Here is a 19690-nt window from a genome sequence, read left to right on the forward strand (position 1 = left end):
AGACAGTTTAAAGCCTGAAAGCCAAGCTTTAAGTCAAAGCCACAGACCAGATTGAGAACCTGCCTTCCCATTTGGCACACTTTCCTATGATTGATCCCTACCCTTTACTAATTTTACATATACCTACCCTTTACTAACTGGTTTTCTACACTGCCATGCCCACCTTTGAGTGGTTTCTTTGCTTTAGCCTTTCTTTGCATACACACAAACGAATCAGCATGCATTCCCCTATTCCGAGCCCATAAAAGCCCTGGACTCAGGCACACTGAGAGAGAAACCACCCAACTGCGAGGGTAGGGACCACCCCCATGTCCTCTCTCCACTGAGAGTTGTTGCATCGCTCAACAAAATTTTTCTCCGGCCTCCTCAGTCTTTGATTGTCAGCATATCCTCATTCTTCCTGGATGTGGGACAAGAGCTTGGGACCCCCTGAACATGGTGCAGAAAAGGCTGTAACACCATGCCCTCTGCCCTTCACCAGCAGAGAGCAGCCACCCCACATGACAAAAATGGTGGTGAGGCCAAGCTAGCCCTGAAGTCACAGACCAAGGTGGGGCAAGGGCATTGCCAGCCAGGTATCTCCAGCTGGCAAAAGTGATTGAGAAAAGTCCTAAGTCACTATTATCCAAGCATAATTAAGAGCATCCCATTTCACTCTCAAAAGTGCCTTGATTTGGACAATAAATTATGAAGTCACTCTGTGAATAGATGGTCCCACAGTCTCAGCTTGAACAATTTGGGTGACAGATATCACTTCCTGGTAGGCAGTCCCTGTCATGTTCAGATCATTCTAACAGAGTTCCTAATCTTTAGCTAAACTGAAATCTGTCTCCTGGAGACCTTGCCTCTGCTGTCCCTTTCTAGGTTCCCAGAGATCACACAGAATAGATCAAATTCTTTCTCCATCATCTTTCAGACATTTGTAGAATAATCATAACTCATTTATCTCTTAGTCTTTAGGTTCAGTAATTTATTCAACCTTTCCCAGGCACTCCAATCTCAAATTAAGGGCATCGCCATCTCCCCAAAACCCAGGAGTCATACTGGATTCCTGTCTTTTCTTTTCTCCCTATGCTTTCAGAGGTACTTCCAAATATCGGATCACTTCTTAGCTTCTCTCCTCCTACCACCTTGTTCCTCAGACCCATCATTTCTCACCTGGACTATCACAAAACCCCAAACAGAACCAGAGGGTCTCTTTAAAATGTTAATTAGATCCAATGGCTTCTAAGTGTTTAAGATGAAAATGTGTTTTCAAATGTGCTTCTAATGTGTTTAAGATGAAAATCAAACTTCTTTGAGGCCTACAAAGCTCTGTGTAATCCAACCCTGCCTACTTCTCCAACCTAACCCTGACCCCACATCACAGTCCCCCTTGTTCCTAACTCCCTCCTTCCTGGTCATGCTAGCCTTGCTCATTGTTTAGGTTTCAGCTCAGAAGTCATCACCTCAGACAGGCCATCACTAATCCTACAAATAAAAGACCCAAGAGCTCAACTGCATTATACTCCAATCATTTTTCCATTATTCTGTTTTATTTTAATCGCAGTCCATCATCATAGTCAGTTATAAATTTACCTGTTTAGAATCTGTTCCTTACTAGAATTATAACCTCCATGAGAATAAGGATTTATATCTAGTTATCTGTTGTATTTACAGCACTTAAAACACAACCTAGCCCATAGTACATACTGGATAAACAATACTTTTAATGAAAAAATTCATCTGTTCCTTAGGTTTGCATGATTTCCAAACCCACCCTATCCCTAGGTGACCCTCTTCTGCATAAACATCAATTTCGAATACAGTCTTTCAGTGGGATATCCTTTTGTGCCCCTTCGTGGGCCATTGTTGCCTCATCTATAAGAGGATTTTTTGCCAGATAATTTTGAAAGTTTCATTCATTCTAAATTCTTATTTTTTCATAAGTTTCTCTTAAAGCTAGATATCCCTGGGCATGACTCTCTACTCAACAGTTTACCTTTGTTTTCCCACAGAGGCCAATGATACAGAGTCCAATATTCGAGGGGCGGGGAATATCAAAATCATTGTTACTTCTTAATCTAAGTTTGGCCTCAAAAGAACCAAGACATGAAAAGAAATTTAAGGTCATATTAAACAGGTATTTCAAACCTGCACCTCTGGGACCCCAGCAGGCCTCACACATACTCATTCTGATCAGGTCTCTTGCAGCAGGTTAGAAAAAAATATTGTGTGCCCTGTTATCCTATTATATTAGGTTCTCACCTTCCAGGGTTATCATGTTTTGCTTCCTGAGCTTATGCCACACACTGGCTCCTAAGTCAAGTGAACAACTACTCTTTTCAAAAAAAGGCACAAAAGACAGTGTTACCTTCTTATCTCATCCAGTCAGCCAGCCCTGGCCTGCCCTTCCCAAATAACTCAGTTACTGTGAACCCACCTTCACCCTGGTGACTGGGCCAGTGTTCTCTCGCCAAGGAAAAGCTGACTTTACAACATGAGATGGGTCATACCAGGTCTGAGCCCTGCTGCTTTCAAAAACTAAAGGCTCCAATAGATGATATTCAAATGGCATTCTTTCATGTTTTGACAAATATGTATTAAGTGCTTACTAAGTAACAGTTAATGTGCTGGGGATAAAGTGGTGACTAATACAGATGCAATCCCACCACCTTCACAGAACATAACTACTAAAGCAAGCCTGTCCAACCCATGGCCCATGGGCTACAAGCAGCCCAGGATGGCTTTTAATGCAGCCCAACACTTATTCGTAATCTTTCTTAAAACATTACGAGATTTATTGCAATTTTTTTAGCTCATCAGCTATCATTAGTGTTAGTGTATTTTATGTGTGGCCCAAGATATTTCTTCTTCCAATGTGGCCCAGAGAAGCCAAAAGATTGAACACTCCTATAGTAAAGGGAAGAACATTCAAGAAACATGTATAGAAATAATTATCATAAGTGAGACTAATGATATGAAAGGAAGGCACAAGAAACCATAGGAACAAGTAACACATGCAGATCGTCTAAATCTGGGATGTGGATGACAGAACAGTGTTCCAAATGGACATCCCAGAGGAAGTGTGGCTGAGATCTGATGCTGCAAAGCTAAAGGTGCGCACTTAAAGCATGTGGACACAGCAGACCCTCTGTCAGATGCTCTGCCCCAAGTGTTCCCAAGATGACTTCTTCCTCATCAGCAAAGTTCCCCTCAAATGCCTCTTCCTCACCCAGGCCTTCCTAGATAAACAAATGTTGCTTTCCACACACTTCCCCAACTCCTTATTGGTACTCTTGACTACAGCACCTTGCTGGTTCCCATCCTAATACTATTCTCAATTTGTTATTTCATACGACCTGGACACTCCAGGATAATGTGGATTTCACATACTCTTGTTCCTTTTGAATAATTATTGCATAATTTTTAAAATATATATATTTCACTTTATTTCTCTAATACACTTGATGTTAAAATGTATAAATTGGGGGAGAAATCCAACCTACTTTTGGCTCAGTGTGTTACTGCATCTCCCAGACTTTGAGCAGCTAAAAGGCACGGAGGGTATCTTTCATCCCTTTATTTTCAGGAACAGAACACCATAGTACCTGGAAGACAGTGGGACATCTAGAGTTGTATGCTAAACACACAGACCACATCTTAAGCCAGAAAGCAAATTGTCACAGAAGGAATTAGACTCACTTCCATCACTGGAAGTCAAAGAACACACCCCACTGATGGATAACAGACCTCAAGAAGGCATGAATACAAATGATAGATCAAGAGATATGTCACTGTATAGATCCAGAACAAGTGAAAGCAGGGGCTCAAAGGAAGGACATTCTGATACATACTACAACATGGATGAACGCTGAAGACGTAATGCTGAGTGAAGTAAGTGAGGCACAAAAGGACAAGGATTCCACTTACGTGAGGTACTTAGAATAGGAGAACTCATAGAGGCTCAAAGTACAATGGAGGTCACCAGAGGCTGAAGAGTTACTGTTTAATGAGCATAGAGCTTCTGTTTATAATGATGAAAACGTTCTGGAAATGCGTAATGTTGATGGTTGTATAACACTGGTATTATACTTAGTGCCACTGAATTTTATGCTTAAAAATGGTTAAAATGGTAAATTTTATGTTATGTATAGTGTACCATACACACACATACAATGTATGTTATTAGTATATTCCTCCAGCCAAGGCCTCTGAGATAATCTAAGAGGACTTATTTCATAGTAAATTTCGCAATTTGGTATTCCACAATAGCAAATCTTTTCAAAACACCATTGTAACTTGGCAGAATACTATATGAGGCATTACCAAATCTTACAAATAAGCAACAGTAAAGGAAATTTAACTTAATATTCAATTATATCAAGCAAAGAGATAGTCCACTGGAAGAAACTAGAACAATGCCACTTACTAAAAGGCTTTCTATGATTAAAACAAGTAAAATACTAGTGAATAAAAAACTACAATGTTGTGCTGGCATGAAAAACATGAATGAACAGAGTTGCAGAATGATCACGAGCTTTAGGTGAGACAAAACTTACAGTGTGTTCCTAACAAGGTTGATTTTGCTGGAAAAAAAAAATTAAAAAATTCCCCAGAGAATTATAACAAGCCCTAGAGACCCAATACTGGAGGAAAAAGAAAATGAACAGATGCCAACCCCAAGATGACCCAGAAGTTGGAATTATCAGACAAAGACTTTATTTTTTTAATTTTTTTGAGATACTTTCACTCTGTTGCCCAGGCTGGAGTGCAGTGGCGTGATTTCAGCTCACTGCAACCTCTGCCACCTTGGTTCAAGAGATTCTCATGCCTCAGCCTCCCGAGTAGCTGGGACTACAGGCTGCGCCACCACACATGGTTAATTTTTGTATTTTTAGTAGAGATGGGGTTTCGCCACGTTAGCCAAGCTGATCTCCAACTCCTGACCTCAGGTGATCCAGCCACCCAAAGTGCTGGGACTACAGGTGTGAGCCACCATGCCCAGCCAAAGACTTTAAAGGAGCTATTACAATCATTGGCTATGAAGCAAAGGTGAATGGTCTCGAATGGAAAGATGAGAGCTCTCAGCAGAAAAAAAAAAAAGCTATCTTTAAAAAATGAAACTTTAGAATTGCAAAGTACAACACCTGAAATTAAAACCTTACTAGATAACCTCTGCAAAAAAATGGAGAAGAAACTCAAGAGAATGACAGAGAAAATAGGGAATCTGAAGACATATCAACAGGAAGTACACAATCTGAAGAATACAGAGAAATGACTACTTTAAAATAATGAACAAACCTAAGGAACCTCTGGAATACTATCAAAAGGTCTAAAATTTATACAGTGGAGTCCCAAAAAGAGAGGAGAAATTGGTTTTAAAAAACAAGTGAAACAATATCTGAAAATATCCCAAATATGGTTAAAAACATAAATGAACACACACAAGAATCTCAACAAACCCCAAATAGGATAATCCCTAAGAAAACAATGTCCAAATGCATCATCATCAAACTGTTGAAGACAAAAAAATTTTAAACTTGAAGGAAGACATAAAATAATGACACAATACATATAAGAAAAGTGTTTGAAATGACTATCATCAGCAATCACACAGACCAGAAAAGATTGTGAAACAACATTTGTAAAGTGATGAAAGAAAGGACCTGTCAGCTCAGAAAATTCCCTTCAGAAATGAAGGTGAAATAAAAACATCAGATGAAGAAAAACTAAGAGAACTCATTACCATAAGACTTACTCTAAAAAAAGTACTAGAGGGTTTTATTTTAGGCTGAAGAGAAATGATACCAGAAGGAAACATGGAACTTTAGGAATGAAGGAAGAGCAACAGAAATGGTTTGGATAGATATAACAGACTATTTTTCATCTTTAAAATAAGTACGAGGTGAGATGCAGTGGTGCACATCTGTAATTCCCAGCAGTTTGGGAGGCTAAGGTGGGAGGATCACTTGAGGCCAGGAGTTTCAGACTAGCCTGGGCAACATGACAACACCCCATCTCTATTTTTAAAAAGTAAATAAATAAATTAAATTAAATATGTATGAGTATTGCAAGAAAAAATGCAGAACATAGTCTAGGTTTTTTCCAATGTATGTACATGTAATATATGACAACTCTAACACAGGGGATAGGGTAATGGAATCTATGTGGTTATAGGACACATTTACTTAAAGTGTTAAAATGTTAACTCTATAGTGTAAGTTGTTATGTATATATATTATATTGTAATCCTTAAAGCTACCACTAAAAATGATACTAAAGATATAGCCAAAGAGACAACAGAATTACAATAGAATGCTAAATACATATAGATATAGACATAGATATAGATATAAACGAAAATATTCAAAAGTGAGGTTAAGAGATGTTGGAAGATGGAGTGAGGAGGTCTAGAAGACAGTGAAATAATGCCTTTAGTGTGCCAAAAGAAAATAACTGCCAACCTAAAATTTTTACTTAGTGAAAATATCTTTCAAAAATGAGGTACTTAAAGATATTTCAAACAATAACAAGAAAGTTAACTGCCAAAGGAAATCCTTTAGGCAGAAGAGAAATTGATCTCAGACAGAATCCCAGAGATGCAGAAAGGAATGGAGAGTACAGATATTAGTAATTATAGGAGTAAAGAAATACTGACTATATAAAAAAGTATTAACAATGTCTAATTAGTGGAGGAAGAAAACAAATTAGAATGAAAGAGTGGACACCAGTAATACGTAAGTTGGATAAGGATGACTAGAGTAAGGTTATGGGATTATACAACAGAAAAATTAATGGAATAATAAACTTTAGATTTTATACTCAAGTATTAAAATTGATCACTAAATGAGGAGACATAAAGTGTATGACTTCTAAGAAGACAAGCAAAGTTGGAATGAGAAGAAAAATAAAACACAGGCCAGAAATTAAGGAAAAAGAAGAGAAAAACAGAATAAACAGAAGGCAAAAAATAAGATGGTAGAACTAAATTCAAAAATATCAGTAGCCACAATAAATATAAATGAACTAAAGTCTTAATTAAAACACAAAGAATAAATTACTTTTAAATGTGGCTATATATTATTTACAACGATATACCTAAAAACATAAAGATACAAATTAAAAGTGAAAAGAAGGCCGGGCACAGTGGCTCATACCTGTAATCTCAGCACTTTGGGAGGCTGTGGTAGTGGGATCACCTGAGGTCAGGAGTTCCAGACCAGCCTGGCCATCATGGTGAAACCCCATTTCTACTAAAAATACAAAAATCAGCTGGGCGTGGTGGTGCACATCTGTAATTCTAGCTACTTGGGAGACTGAGGCAGGAGACTTTCTTGAACCCTGGAGGCAGAGATTGCAGTGAGCTGAGATCGTGCCACTGCACTCCAGCCTGGGCAACAGGGCAAGACTGTCTCAAAACACAAAAATAAAATAAAATAAATAAAATAAAAGTGAAAAAAAGAAAAAGTATATATTAGACAAATACTAACCAAAAGAAAGCTTATATACCTATATAGCAGATACCAGACAAAATAGACTTTAAGATAAAAATCATTATCAAAGTAAAAGAGAATCTCTATATAATAATAAAATGTTCAATTCAATGGTAAGACATGCTTTTCTTACTATTTTAATTATTTCATTTTATAAATAGCATAAAAACTTTTTTCTCAATAAAAATATTTCAATATTTAGTTTCAACAGCTATAAGAGCAAAAAAAAAAAAAAGAGACATCTCATAGAAGTACATAGATTACAATGAAAGATGCACCTCATTAATGACAAAGATTCTCTCCTTGGCAAAACTCTAATGAGGCTCCTCTGAACTCTCTTTTCAACTAGGCCCTGAGTTTTGGGCTTCCAATCTCATCTCTGCATTGTCCAGCTGCACCAAGAATCCTGCTAAGTCAGTTTGCCTACCCTTAAATGCGTGATCACCCTTGATATCTGATCAAACTCCTCATCCTCCCCAGTCCCCCAGGTGATGTCTGATCACACTGACCTGCCTTCAGCAAGAATCCTGTTAGGCTAGTTGAGCCAGAACCTCTACTTATCTTTGATGTTTCCTCTTAGTAATTTTCTGTCTGAGGAAGACATACTTCCAAACTTACATACACTTAGTAACATAGCTTTAATATATATAAAGCAAAACTTGACAGAATGACTAAGAGAAATTATCAAATCTACCATCTTAAATGGAGATTTTTAACAACTCTCTCAGCAATTACTAAGATCAAGCAGAAGGAAAAAATTAGTAAGGATATAGAAAATTTGCACAGCAGAATTAACAACTTCCTATAATGGATATGTATAGAATATTGCACCCAATTAATATAAAAAATTATTTTCAAATACACAGGATTCATTTATGAAAGTTGACCCCTGGTAGGTGCTAAAGCCAGTCCCAACACATTTCAGGGATCAATATCATGAGGGCCACATTCTCTGACTACAGCCCCACTGAGTCAGATCTTAGCACCAAATGATAGCAAAATAGCTGCATGCTAAAAAGTAAAAATCTTATAAACTATGTGTTAAAGAAGAAATGCTAATGGACATTACAAAACATTTAGAAATAAACAATTACAAAACTACAATAACACTTGTAGTGGTCACTTAGAAATATGCAGACTAAAATGTTTACATTAGCAAAGAAGACTCAACAATTTTAAACTATGTATTAAACTTAAGAAGTCAAAAAAAGAAGAGCAAAGAAGTTAAGTGAGGCTGGGTGTGGTGGTTCATGCCTGTAATCCCAGCACTTTAGGAGGCTGAGGCAGGTGAATCGCTTGAACTCAGGAGTTTGGGAACAGCCTAGGCAACATGGTAAAACTCCATTTCTACAAAAAAATACAAAAATTAGCCGGGTGTGGTGGCATACTCCTATAGCCCCGGCTACTCGAGAGGCAGAGGTGGGAGGATGGCTTGAGTCCAGGAGGTCAAGGATGCCATAAGCGGAGATCACGCCACTGAACTCCAGCCTGGGTGACAGCCAAACCTTGCCTCAAAAAAATAAATAAATAAATAAAATTAAATTTAAAAAGTTAAGTGGCTTTTCCCAAAATCATTTGATAAATGGCAGAGCTCAGATTCAAAACCAAATCTCTCTCATTCAAAGGCTATGATCTTTTCCACATGGCTTTTCCAAATAAACAAGTGAGTTTCGGCAAGAAAAGTCTTAGTGGTCTTATAAGAGAAAAAAAAAATTCTTTCTTAAATTTCTTTTTACTTTTAAATTTTTATTATTTTTTTTAATATTAGAGATGAGCTCTCAGTATGTCTCAAACTGGTCTCAAACTCCTGGCCTCAAGCAATCCTCCCACTTCAACCTCCCAAGTGCTGGCAGAAGCCACGGCACCCAGCCAAGAAAAAAAACTCTTAAAGCAGAATTGAAGTTTTCAAGAAGGTGTTGCTTAAACTACTAGAAAACTGAAAGTTCAAACATTCAAAATGATGCTGAGCAGGCTGGACACAGTGGCTCATGCTTGTAATCCCAGCCCTTTGGGAGGCCGAGGCTGGTGGATTACCTGAGGTCAGAAATTCGAGACCAGCCTAGCCAACATGGTGAAACCCCATCTCTACTAAAAATACAAAAAAATTAGCCAGGCATTGTGGCAGAAGCCTGTAATCCCAGCTACTTGGGAAGCTGAGGCAGGAGAATCACTTGAACCCAGGAGGCAGAGGTTGCAGTGAGCTGAGATCATCATACCACTGCACTCCAGCCTGGGCAACAAGAGCCAGACTCCATCTCAAAAAAAAAAAAAAAAAAAACGCTGAGCAATTTATCTGACTTACATGTGTTTTCAGTTATTTTAATTTACTTTTCCTATGTACTGAAACTTGCCTTCCTGAATACTTTCTGGCTTGGTTTACACTGAAGTTAACTTAGTAAAGCTTTTCTAAAAATTATTTTGGGGGGTGTGACAGAATTCTGCTGGACCTCAAGGCATTTCTCATTACAACCCATGCACCTTCAGATAACTGGATGGCATCCTTACTAACAGTTCTCTTTCTAGTTTAGAGTTTTTGTGCAGTTGTGATTAAATAACAGCAGGTCAGACTGCATTATTCTTTGCCTTCTGTCCCAGTCCAGTGTCATCCACATAACAAAGCACCCAGCACCACTTGGGCAGGATATGACTGCCTAGAAATTACTTTTTACTGCAGGGGGAAAAAAGATGCCTGGTAATTCTCATCCTTCACTGAAACTGACTTTCGGTTGAAAAGAACTTAAAATAGCCTACTCCTCTCATTTGTCAAGGATACCTAGTCAGGAATTTGTTTCCTTAAACTGTTAATCTAGAAAGTGCCAAGCTACAAATGAAGAGATAATCTTTGTTCCTCAAGCTCCCACTAACAGCAACTGTTTTCTACCCAGCCTATGGCTATCCCTTGGGTCAAAGTTTTATGAGGCATATTAATAACACAATTATAAAATCAAAACAGTCTTCATCTTAAATACTGGAAGTATATCTTAAATATTATCCGTTTTTTCAAGAAAGGAGGGTTATCTATAGCAAGGGTGCCCAATCCCTAGACCACAAACCAGTACTGGTCTGTAGCCTATTGGGAACCGGGCCAAACAGCAGGAGGTGAGTGGCAGGCGAGCAAGCAAAGCTTCATCTGTATTTACAGCCTGCTCATCATTGTTTGCATTACCGCCTGAGCTCTGCCTCCTGTCAGATCAGCAGTGGCATTAGATCCTCACAGAAGTGCGAATCCTGTTGTGAAGAGCTCATGCAAGGGATCTAGGTTGCTGGCTCCTTGTAAGAATCTAATGCCTGATTATCTCTCACTGTCTCCCATCACCCCCAGATGGGACCACATAGTTGTAAGAAAACAAGCTCTGGGCTCCCACTGGTTCTATATTATGGTGAGTTGTATAATTATTTCATTATATATTACAATTTAATAATAATAAAGTGCACAATAAATGTAATGTGCGTCAATCATCCCAAAACCATTCCCTCCCCTGCCCCACATCCAAGGAAAAACTGTCTTTCACAAAAACCAGTCCCTTGTGCCAAAAAGGCTGGGGACTGCTGATCTATAGTATAATATCCCCCAAAAAGCAAACACTGCCACAATTGCAAAACTAACCTTAATCCTTTCTGGGACTTAATATCTATACCTTTTAAGATTCTTGTCTCAAATTCAATGTCCAAATAATAATCATGAATTAATCATACTCTGTTTTAAACCATTAAATTCACCAGTTTAAGATATTTTGACACACAAACTCTGAAAGTTAGCTCAATGTTTCACCTCAAAACTTTACATAAAAAGAAAACTAGCTAAGATGGGAACAACATCAGCAAAGCTTTTGAATCTCTCCTCTCTACGTATAAAACCAGACAGAACAACTAGAGAGCAATACCCAAAACCCAGGAATAATGTGCACAGCAAATCCATGTGACAAAGTATCCTCACCAAACCCAGAACACAAAAAGGTGAAGAAAAACCACCAACAGCCATATAACCTGCACGGTGTCTGTGGCTGGGCAGTGGCTGGGCAGGAAAAACAAAGCAACAGGCAATCAGACCTGTGAAAAGGAAAATTCCAAAAGAGCCAACAGGCATTACTAGAAAACATAGAGGGACAGTCTGACAATAGTAGCTCACACTGGAAGGAATTCTGTCCACTCCAATAAGGAGTAGGTTTAAGGGGCCCATGGTAAGAAACTGTGAAGGCGCCCAAGCAGTTGTGCACCATGAACTCTTGAAACTGACCTGCCAGGGTTCCCTTCCAGAATACAACCTCACACCAAGGAGAAATCTCAAGAGACAAAACCAAACTCCTGAAATAGATAGACAAGAGAGAAAAAGGAAAGAGAAGTAGTGGAGGAGGGAAAGAAATCCAGGAAATCTCAGGAGACAGGAGGCCATCGTTTAAACACTATGCTGAGAACAGCTAAGAGGGAGCTCAGTGAAGTTACAAAGCTACCCTGAACCATATCTCTTTCTATAAGTTCAGAAAAACTGAGTTCAAATAGAAATGAGCAACAGAAATGACTCAAGCTCAAATGCAATCCAAAGTTCTATAAGAAGTAAGAGAAGAAGCAGCAGAACAACATCCTTATGAATAACAAATGCAGTCAGGAAGACATGCTCATAAATAAATAAATAAATAAATAACAACATGGTGTGGCGTAGTGGCTCATGCCCATAATCCTAGCACTTTGGGAGGCCAAGGCAGATGGATTACCTGAACTCAGGAGTTAGAGACCAGTCTGAGCAACATGACCAAACTCCGTCTCTATTAAAAAAAACAAAAAATTAGCCGGGCGTGGTGGCGGGCCCCTGTAATCCCAGCTACTCAGGAGGCTGGGGCAGGAGAATTGCTTGAGCCCAGGAGATGGAGGGTACAGTGAGCCAAGACTGCACACTGCACTCTAGCCTTGGTGACAGAGCCAGACTCTGTCTCAAAAAATAAAAATAAAAATAAAAATAAAATGAGGTAAATGGCATAAAGAAAATGATGCATGAGAGAACAAAATAAATCAGAATCCACAAACTCAGATGAGGTAGAGAAGTCAAGTGGTAACTAGAAATAAAATAAAAAGTCATTTCAAAAATAAACAGATAATTAAAAGACACAGAAGACAAAAAGGAAGAAAAAATTAAAATAAAAAGAAGAGGCCAGGCACGGTGGCTGATGCCTGTAATACCAGCACTTTGGGAGGCTGAGGTGGGAGGATTGCTTAAGCCCAGGAGTTTGAGACCAGCCTGGGCAACATAGTGAGACCTCGTCTCTACTAAAAATCAAAACATTTAGCCAGGTATGGTGGCATGTGCCTGTTGTCCCCACTACTTGGGTGGCTGAGGTGGGAGGATCACTTCAGCCCGGGAAGTCAAGGCTGCAGTGAGCCAAGATCGTGCCACTGCACTCCAGCCAGTGTGACAGAGCAAGACCCTGTCTCAAAAAAAAAAAAAAAGAGAGAGAGAGATAAAAATGATTAAAAAGAAAGTGATAAACAATGAAATGGGTAAAAAGAATTATGTAAAGAAAGATATGAGAAGTTCCTAAAGAATAAAATAAAAGTAAGGACACAAAAAATGATAAAAAGTAATAATATAAAAATTTCCTGAAGTTTAAAAAAAAATTATGAAACTAGATATTGAAAGCTTCTACCCCATACCTGAGAATACTGACCCACAACGTCCAACACCAACACACAGTCTAATGAAATCACTGGACACTAGAGAATGAGAAAAAGAAAATAATGGGTATTTAGGCAAAAACAACGAATTTTCAAGGGAAAAAAATAGATTATCATCAGGCTTTTCAATAGCAATGCTTCATTCCAAAAAAAATAAATAAAATAAAGTATGTGAGCTACTCAAGAAAAATAAATGTGAACCAAAGATTTCATATCCAGAAAAGTTGACTTCAAAGTATAAAGAGCACTAACAAACTGTTATCAACATGCAAAAACTCAGGGCATATTGTTCCCATGGCCACTTCCTGAAGAATCCAGTTGAGAATGAGCTTGATCAATTCAAATGACTACAGAGACATGATCACAGAGAGCATTAAACATGTAGTTACTTATAGAACTGAGATTAGTTGAGAGCTAAAATGGAAAGAGTATTCTCTATAATGGACATATGTTTCAATAATACAGAAATAGTACAATATTTTAAAACTAGGGGAGAAACAGCAAAAGCAGATATAAACTTTTTGGATTTTTAAAAACCTATTCTCAGTAATTACACTGGGGATGGTAGCATTAGTATTATTGAGACCATTATGTATATAATCTGGGATAAAATAAATGAGTGATTATGGAGTAGTCTATCATCCCCTGTGTCCTTGAAAACCAGGATTCCTGCTGTGGAAGAAAGGGGATAGATGTAATACAGAACAGGTTAAACTAAAAATCACAAAATGGAAGTATCAGTGTAAACTGATTTTGGCATTTTATCTCAGTCTGTCCACTGCAGTGGCCTAGAAACCTAATAGCAATGAGCACACCCAGGGCCTAGACAGGGTCCTCGAAATACTATTTCCTACTAAAAGATACTAGAGATTCTTAAAGAAATGGCTTTAAGGGTGAGGGTAGGGATGGGAGCAGATCTTTTCATTACAAAAAGCAAAGCTATGAAGCCATGAAGCCATGAAGGACCACCAGGGTCACTGCTAGGACACAGGACAGCTGCTTAAAGCTGGGGATGGGAATCGGTGATGACCGCAAATGGGCATGTGGTTTCTTTTAGGGCTGATAGATATGTTCTAAAATTTGATTGTGATGATATAGATAAATTTTTGATACAAACCCAAAATAAGTGAGTTGTATCAACAGTCAGCTTTCTAGTTGTGAAACTGTACTATATAAAAAATATGAAACTGTACACTTAGTATGTTGAAACTTATGGTATGTAAATTACATCTCAATAAAGCTGTTGGAAAAAAAGATATGCCCAAACCTTCAAAAGGGATCATGATTTCAGTGTAAAATAAAATAAAATAAAATATGTTTTGTTTTGTTTTCCCCAGAGACAGGGTCTCACTCTGTCAGCCAGCCTGGAGTACCACGGTGCTATCACAGCTTACTGAAACCTCGAACTCCTGGGCTCAAGTGATCCTCCCACCTCAGTCGCCTAAGTAGCTAGCCTAAGTAGCTAGGACTATGGACACATGCTACCATACCTGGCTAATTTTTTGTATTTTTTGTAGAGATGGGGTCTCTCTCTCTCTTGCCCAGGCTAGTCTTGAACTCCTGGCCTCAAGCGAACATCTGCTTCGGCTTCCCAAAATTCAGCTGGGATTATGGGCATGAGCCACCATGCCTGGCCATAAAATATATTTAAATCCATGAGTTCATGAAGACTTTTTTAAATCCAGTGATTACACAAATCTACATTTGTGGTAAAATTGTACAGAACTAAATATATACACAGACACACAAATGAATAATATAAAACTGGTGAAATCAGACAAAAACAAGTGGGTCATATGAATGCTCAATTTTCCAGCTGTGAAACCGTACTATAGTTATATAAGATGGTACCATTGGAGGAAACTGGGTGAAAAGTACACCAGATCTCTCTGTATTATTCCTTACAATGCATGAGAATATATGATTATCTGAAGATGAAATATTTAATCAAAAAATACTCTAACTGGTCACCTTTGAAGAACAGTAGGGAACCAAATCTATATCTTAAAAGCTAGTAAAGAATCAAGCATTTATCCTATCTTTCCTGTATGACCTGCAACAATAGTTAAGAAACAGTAGATGAATGGAACTATCTCTTTATGAAAGAATCTCCATTAATAAATGAAAAAGATTAGATTATCACCATCTAAGGTTTGGCTATGTCCCCATCCAAATCTCATCTTGAATTATAGCTCCCATAATCGCCAACTGTCATGGGAGGGACTCGGTGGGAGGTAACTGAATCATGGGAGCAGGTTTTCCTGTGCTGTTCTGATGATAGTGAATAAGTCTCATGAGATCTGATGGTTTTATAAAGGGTAGTCACCCTGCACACACTCTCTTGCCTGCCACCATGTAAAACGTGCCTTTGCTCCTCCTTCACCTTCAGCCATGACTATGAGGCCTCCCCAGTCGTGTGGAACTATGAGTCCATTAAACCTCTTTTTCTTTATAAATTACCTAATCTTGGGTATGTCTTTATTAGCAGCACGAGAAGAGAGTAATACACCATCTTATGGCCCCCAATGGATTAATGGATTAGACATTGAGCATCAACAGCCACTAACATCGTAAAAAGAAACAGCACCAGACATCAGGTGCCTCTTGGGGAAAGAACCCACCAATTATCTGATGTCTTTACTGTAGGGTTCATACCTGAGTCTGATGACACTTGGGGATCCAGCTACCAATTTGCAGGAAATACAGAGGTCAGAGAGAATAGGTGAACAGCACCATGATAGAGCATTCAGCAAAATCCAGACTGTAGGAAAGTCTCAAGGCTAAATGTCCTAGATTCTTCAACAGATAAATCACTGGACGAAAAACTAGGGGGTAAGGGGAAGCAACGCAATGAAAGGGAAACCTGTAGATTAGAAGAGTCTTAAAAGACACAAATTTCCTTTAAATTGGCAAGATTAAACTTGAGATGTACACCTGGATAATAATATTATAAAGAAATGCAAACAAGTGTCTACTTTGAGAAGCAGGGTAGTGGCTACTTTAAGGACAGAGAGGGGTGATGATTAGGATGTGGCACCTGGATGGGGCTGCTAGGCCAGGCAGAAAAATTCTAATTGTGTGTTCACCTTAGGATAACTCAGTAAGCTGCACATTTGTGTTGTGTTATTTTCAGTATTTGTCTAATTTTACAAAAAAAAAAAAAAGATTTTTTTTAAAAAAGGAGAATTTATCTCACTTTTATAACCTGTCATAAATAGAATGCAACAGTTAAAATAATTACATGAAAATAATATTATTAACTAGCTGCGGTAGCCTGAGGACACTTCCAAGCCCTTTTCTATGTTAAAATGGAGAATAAGAAGTGTAGTCAAGTGTTAAGGATATGCTAGCACTCAAGAGTCTTTCTTTTTAACTTAATCAAGTCTTGAAAGACACCTAAAAGGAAAGCACTTTCTCACTATGTGATTCAGGGAGATGGGAGGCTTGCCTATCTACCACTCAAAATCATCTTCCCTACTGCTTAAATCTACTTCGTAGGCCAGCTCACATCTTACTCTTCTGGAGACAATGAGTTACAAAAAAAAAAGAGTTCTGGTGCAGTGAATGAAGGTAAGTCAGGCCTTATGAGGAGGATGAAAAAAACAAAAACTTTGCTCTCCCTGATCATCAACAGATTTATGTTACTCGTTCAGCCCTTTCTAAATAAGCTTTAAAAGGTTTGCTTTTCCATTATAAGCATTTAAGCAAGTGACTGACACTACAACCCAGTGAGAGCTGCTTGTCCTCATCCTAGTTACAAGCACACACACTTCACTATGTACTCAACAGGCACCTTCAGAGCCTAGCAATGACCCACCTCTGTCTTCACACCTAATGTGTTTGGAGGTTCTCAAGTGACAAGAGGCCCTGTACCTGAAAACCCAAATTACAAATATAAGCACAAACGCCCTCCCTCACCTGAACTCAGTATCTTAAAATGAGGCCCTCTGTCCCAAGTTGCTGGCTCATCAACACTAGCCTAAACTGACCTCAAAGTCCTTTAAAAAAAAAGGTGGGGGGGGGCAGGTATCAGATTCCATATTAGACTTATAAACTTGTAAGGAGCAAAGCAAGCTGTGAATTCGAATGGAACTCAATCACATTTTTCAAACATTTATCTAAAACACATATTAAAAAGTGGCTCGATTCACCTACATATGATCTGAAAACAAGTCTTGTTTTACCTCACCATTTCCCCCGTTTTTCTACGTCAGTTTTAAGAGAAAGAAAACATAAGCCAGGACAGTTTAATTTTTCTTGCACTGATGCTCACAAGAGAGGACAGAGTGAGGCCCACCCATAAAGATGAAGTGCAGACAGGAACTAAAAGGCAACTTGCATTAAAAAGGAAGATAAGGGTTGGATTCCTCTGTCTTCAATGCCTCTAGCTTCATCAGCTTCCCTTGAGTGGGCAGACCCTCATTTCCTTCCCTCTCTCACCATCTCCTATCTCTTTTGCATTCTCTACCCTCTTTGTTTTGTGAACCCTCAACTTCCCAACTTACCCTCACTCCATCCCTTGTTCTTATATTTTCAAGAGACATGTAAGCAAGCAAATACTCAAACATACACAAACCTGCTAAAATGTCTGGAACAAGAATCCCAAGTTCCACTCATCACAAAGGTGCTTGTGGAAGTCTACTCCACCATTTGTTTCCATGATGTCTGAGAAAAACACACTTCATCTGCATCCCCTGGATCCTCCATATGAGAGGGTATACCCCTGCGTGTAAGAACCAGTTCACCACCTCCATTTTTTATGAATATCCAGAACAAAAGGCTCCTTTCTTGAATGCTACTCTGATCCCATGAATTCAAAAATGTTTAAAGAAGCTCTATCTCCACACCAGCACCTGAAGAGATGGAGACTTTAAGAACAGAATTTTAAAATGTTCTCACTGAGCTCTCCATTCTAGAAATGGCTATAAGTAAATGAAACTCAGAAGTGTCTGGAGCCTACTGAGCTCTACCTAGCAATGCAGTGTGTTCCTTGGCACATGAGACAGAAGCTCAAGGCAGACCCAGCACTTCCTCAGATACCGTCTTGTCCCATTTTCCTTAAGATAAGGCGTCCTGGTCCATGGGCCTATTATTTGGGGTCAGGCCTCAGCAGGAGAATGGTTAGGTGTCAGGGGGAGAGGGGGGTGACATGTGTGGTTTGGATTTTTCACCCAAACCCTTTTCAATGAGCCTTTGAGAAATACAGGAGCCTATTGAAACATTACTTACTGCCTGTTGAATATTGGTCTTCACTTGCTCACTCAACATGCCTTCAAAGACAAAGGAGTCGCCAAACTTCTCAGCCTATAAGGAAGGTAGGAAATAAAAATCCAGAAAAGGTTGTGGTAATGTGTTTCATGTGTGCCATTTTCTCTCCACACTATTAAAGTTATTCCTCTTGTCCGGTTGAACTTGGGTCTTTCTTATGACTTCCCAGGGGACTCAGAAATGACCTAAAAGTCTCTGGCTTCCTCTTAAAACAAGTTAATGTCACTTACAGAGACTATTTTCGTTTAAGACTCACTTAGCTGATAAGAATGCAGACTGAACAAGATTAGTTTTTGAGAACATGACTGTTCCTGAAGGAAATACATTTCCCCAAGTATTACAAATGACTCTGGGAAATAGTATTCTGTACATGTGAGATTACATAATCAAGTTTTGTCCTTTGTCCTGAATCTAGCTAAATGAAAAAAACGGCACTGTTTGCTCATATTCTGACACGTTCTAGCTCCACTAAGGGGTCAAATGTGCTTACAAATCTCAACTGGCCAATTCAAGCACCAAATAGAAATCTGTATTTTAACGATTTTATTTACCATTAGTGTCTCAAGTCTTCATCCACCTGATTATTTTTGTTGTATGTAACCCTATTCTGAAAATTAGGTCATTTGTCCCTTGGTAACCATGACTCTCCTCCTACATTTCTGAGTGTTCTTATTCATCTCCTAAAATATGTGGGCTCTTGTTTCAGCCACTGAAACACTGTTGTTCCCCAGAGCTCTGCCCTTGGCTCTCTGCACTTCTACTACACCAGTGGCTCTCAGGCTTTATGCAATTGAGATTATGTAATCAGCTGGTTCAAACTATATACTGCTGCTCCCCAACCCCAGAGATTCTGATTCTGGGGCTCTAGGGTGAGGTCAAGGAGTCTGTATGTGTAAATAGCACACAGCTAGTCATTCTAATACAGGTAGCTCAAGAGATACACTTTGAGATACACTGATGGATGCTTGTTGATGGACAACTTCTTTCAACCTCATCAAATTAACTATAGCCAGTACTCCAAATGACTCTCAAATCTCTACCTCTAGTTCTGTCCTGTTCTTACTAGATGAAATTAACTGAGTACCGGATCTTATATTGCAGATCTTACAAGCACCTCCAACTCCTTTTCCGGAGGGGAGGCTACCATCTCTTCTTCACCCCAATCTTCTTCCTGCATTCCCTTGTGACACTGCCATGACTAACTACCTAAGCCATTTATTTATTCAACAAATGTGTATCAAACACCTACCTTGTGCCTAGTTTGGGGCTAAATTAGGGGA

At 38.8% G+C, this 19690-nt stretch overlaps 1 protein-coding gene across 4 annotated transcripts in view; it reads right to left on the bottom strand.

The window, feature by feature from the left end:
• Nucleotides 1–19690, bottom strand: part of LOC105477621 (sulfatase modifying factor 1) — a 114909-nt gene that overhangs the window by 69568 nt on the left and 25651 nt on the right. For 2 of the 4 annotated variants that reach the window (XM_071092114.1, XM_011734167.2), the window contains exons 3-4: nucleotides 18372–18446; nucleotides 13122–13181 (exon numbers count right to left, since the gene is read on the bottom strand). In XM_071092114.1, coding sequence (XP_070948215.1) covers nucleotides 13122–13181; nucleotides 18372–18446 — 135 coding nt within the window. The remainder of the gene's footprint in view (nucleotides 1–13121; nucleotides 13182–18371; nucleotides 18447–19690) is intronic. The other 2 variants (XM_071092115.1, XM_011734168.2) reach the window with 1 other exon arrangement.

Source organism: Macaca nemestrina, chromosome 2 (genome assembly GCF_043159975.1).
Source record: "Macaca nemestrina isolate mMacNem1 chromosome 2, mMacNem.hap1, whole genome shotgun sequence".
Classification (NCBI taxonomy): domain Eukaryota; kingdom Metazoa; phylum Chordata; class Mammalia; order Primates; family Cercopithecidae; genus Macaca; species Macaca nemestrina.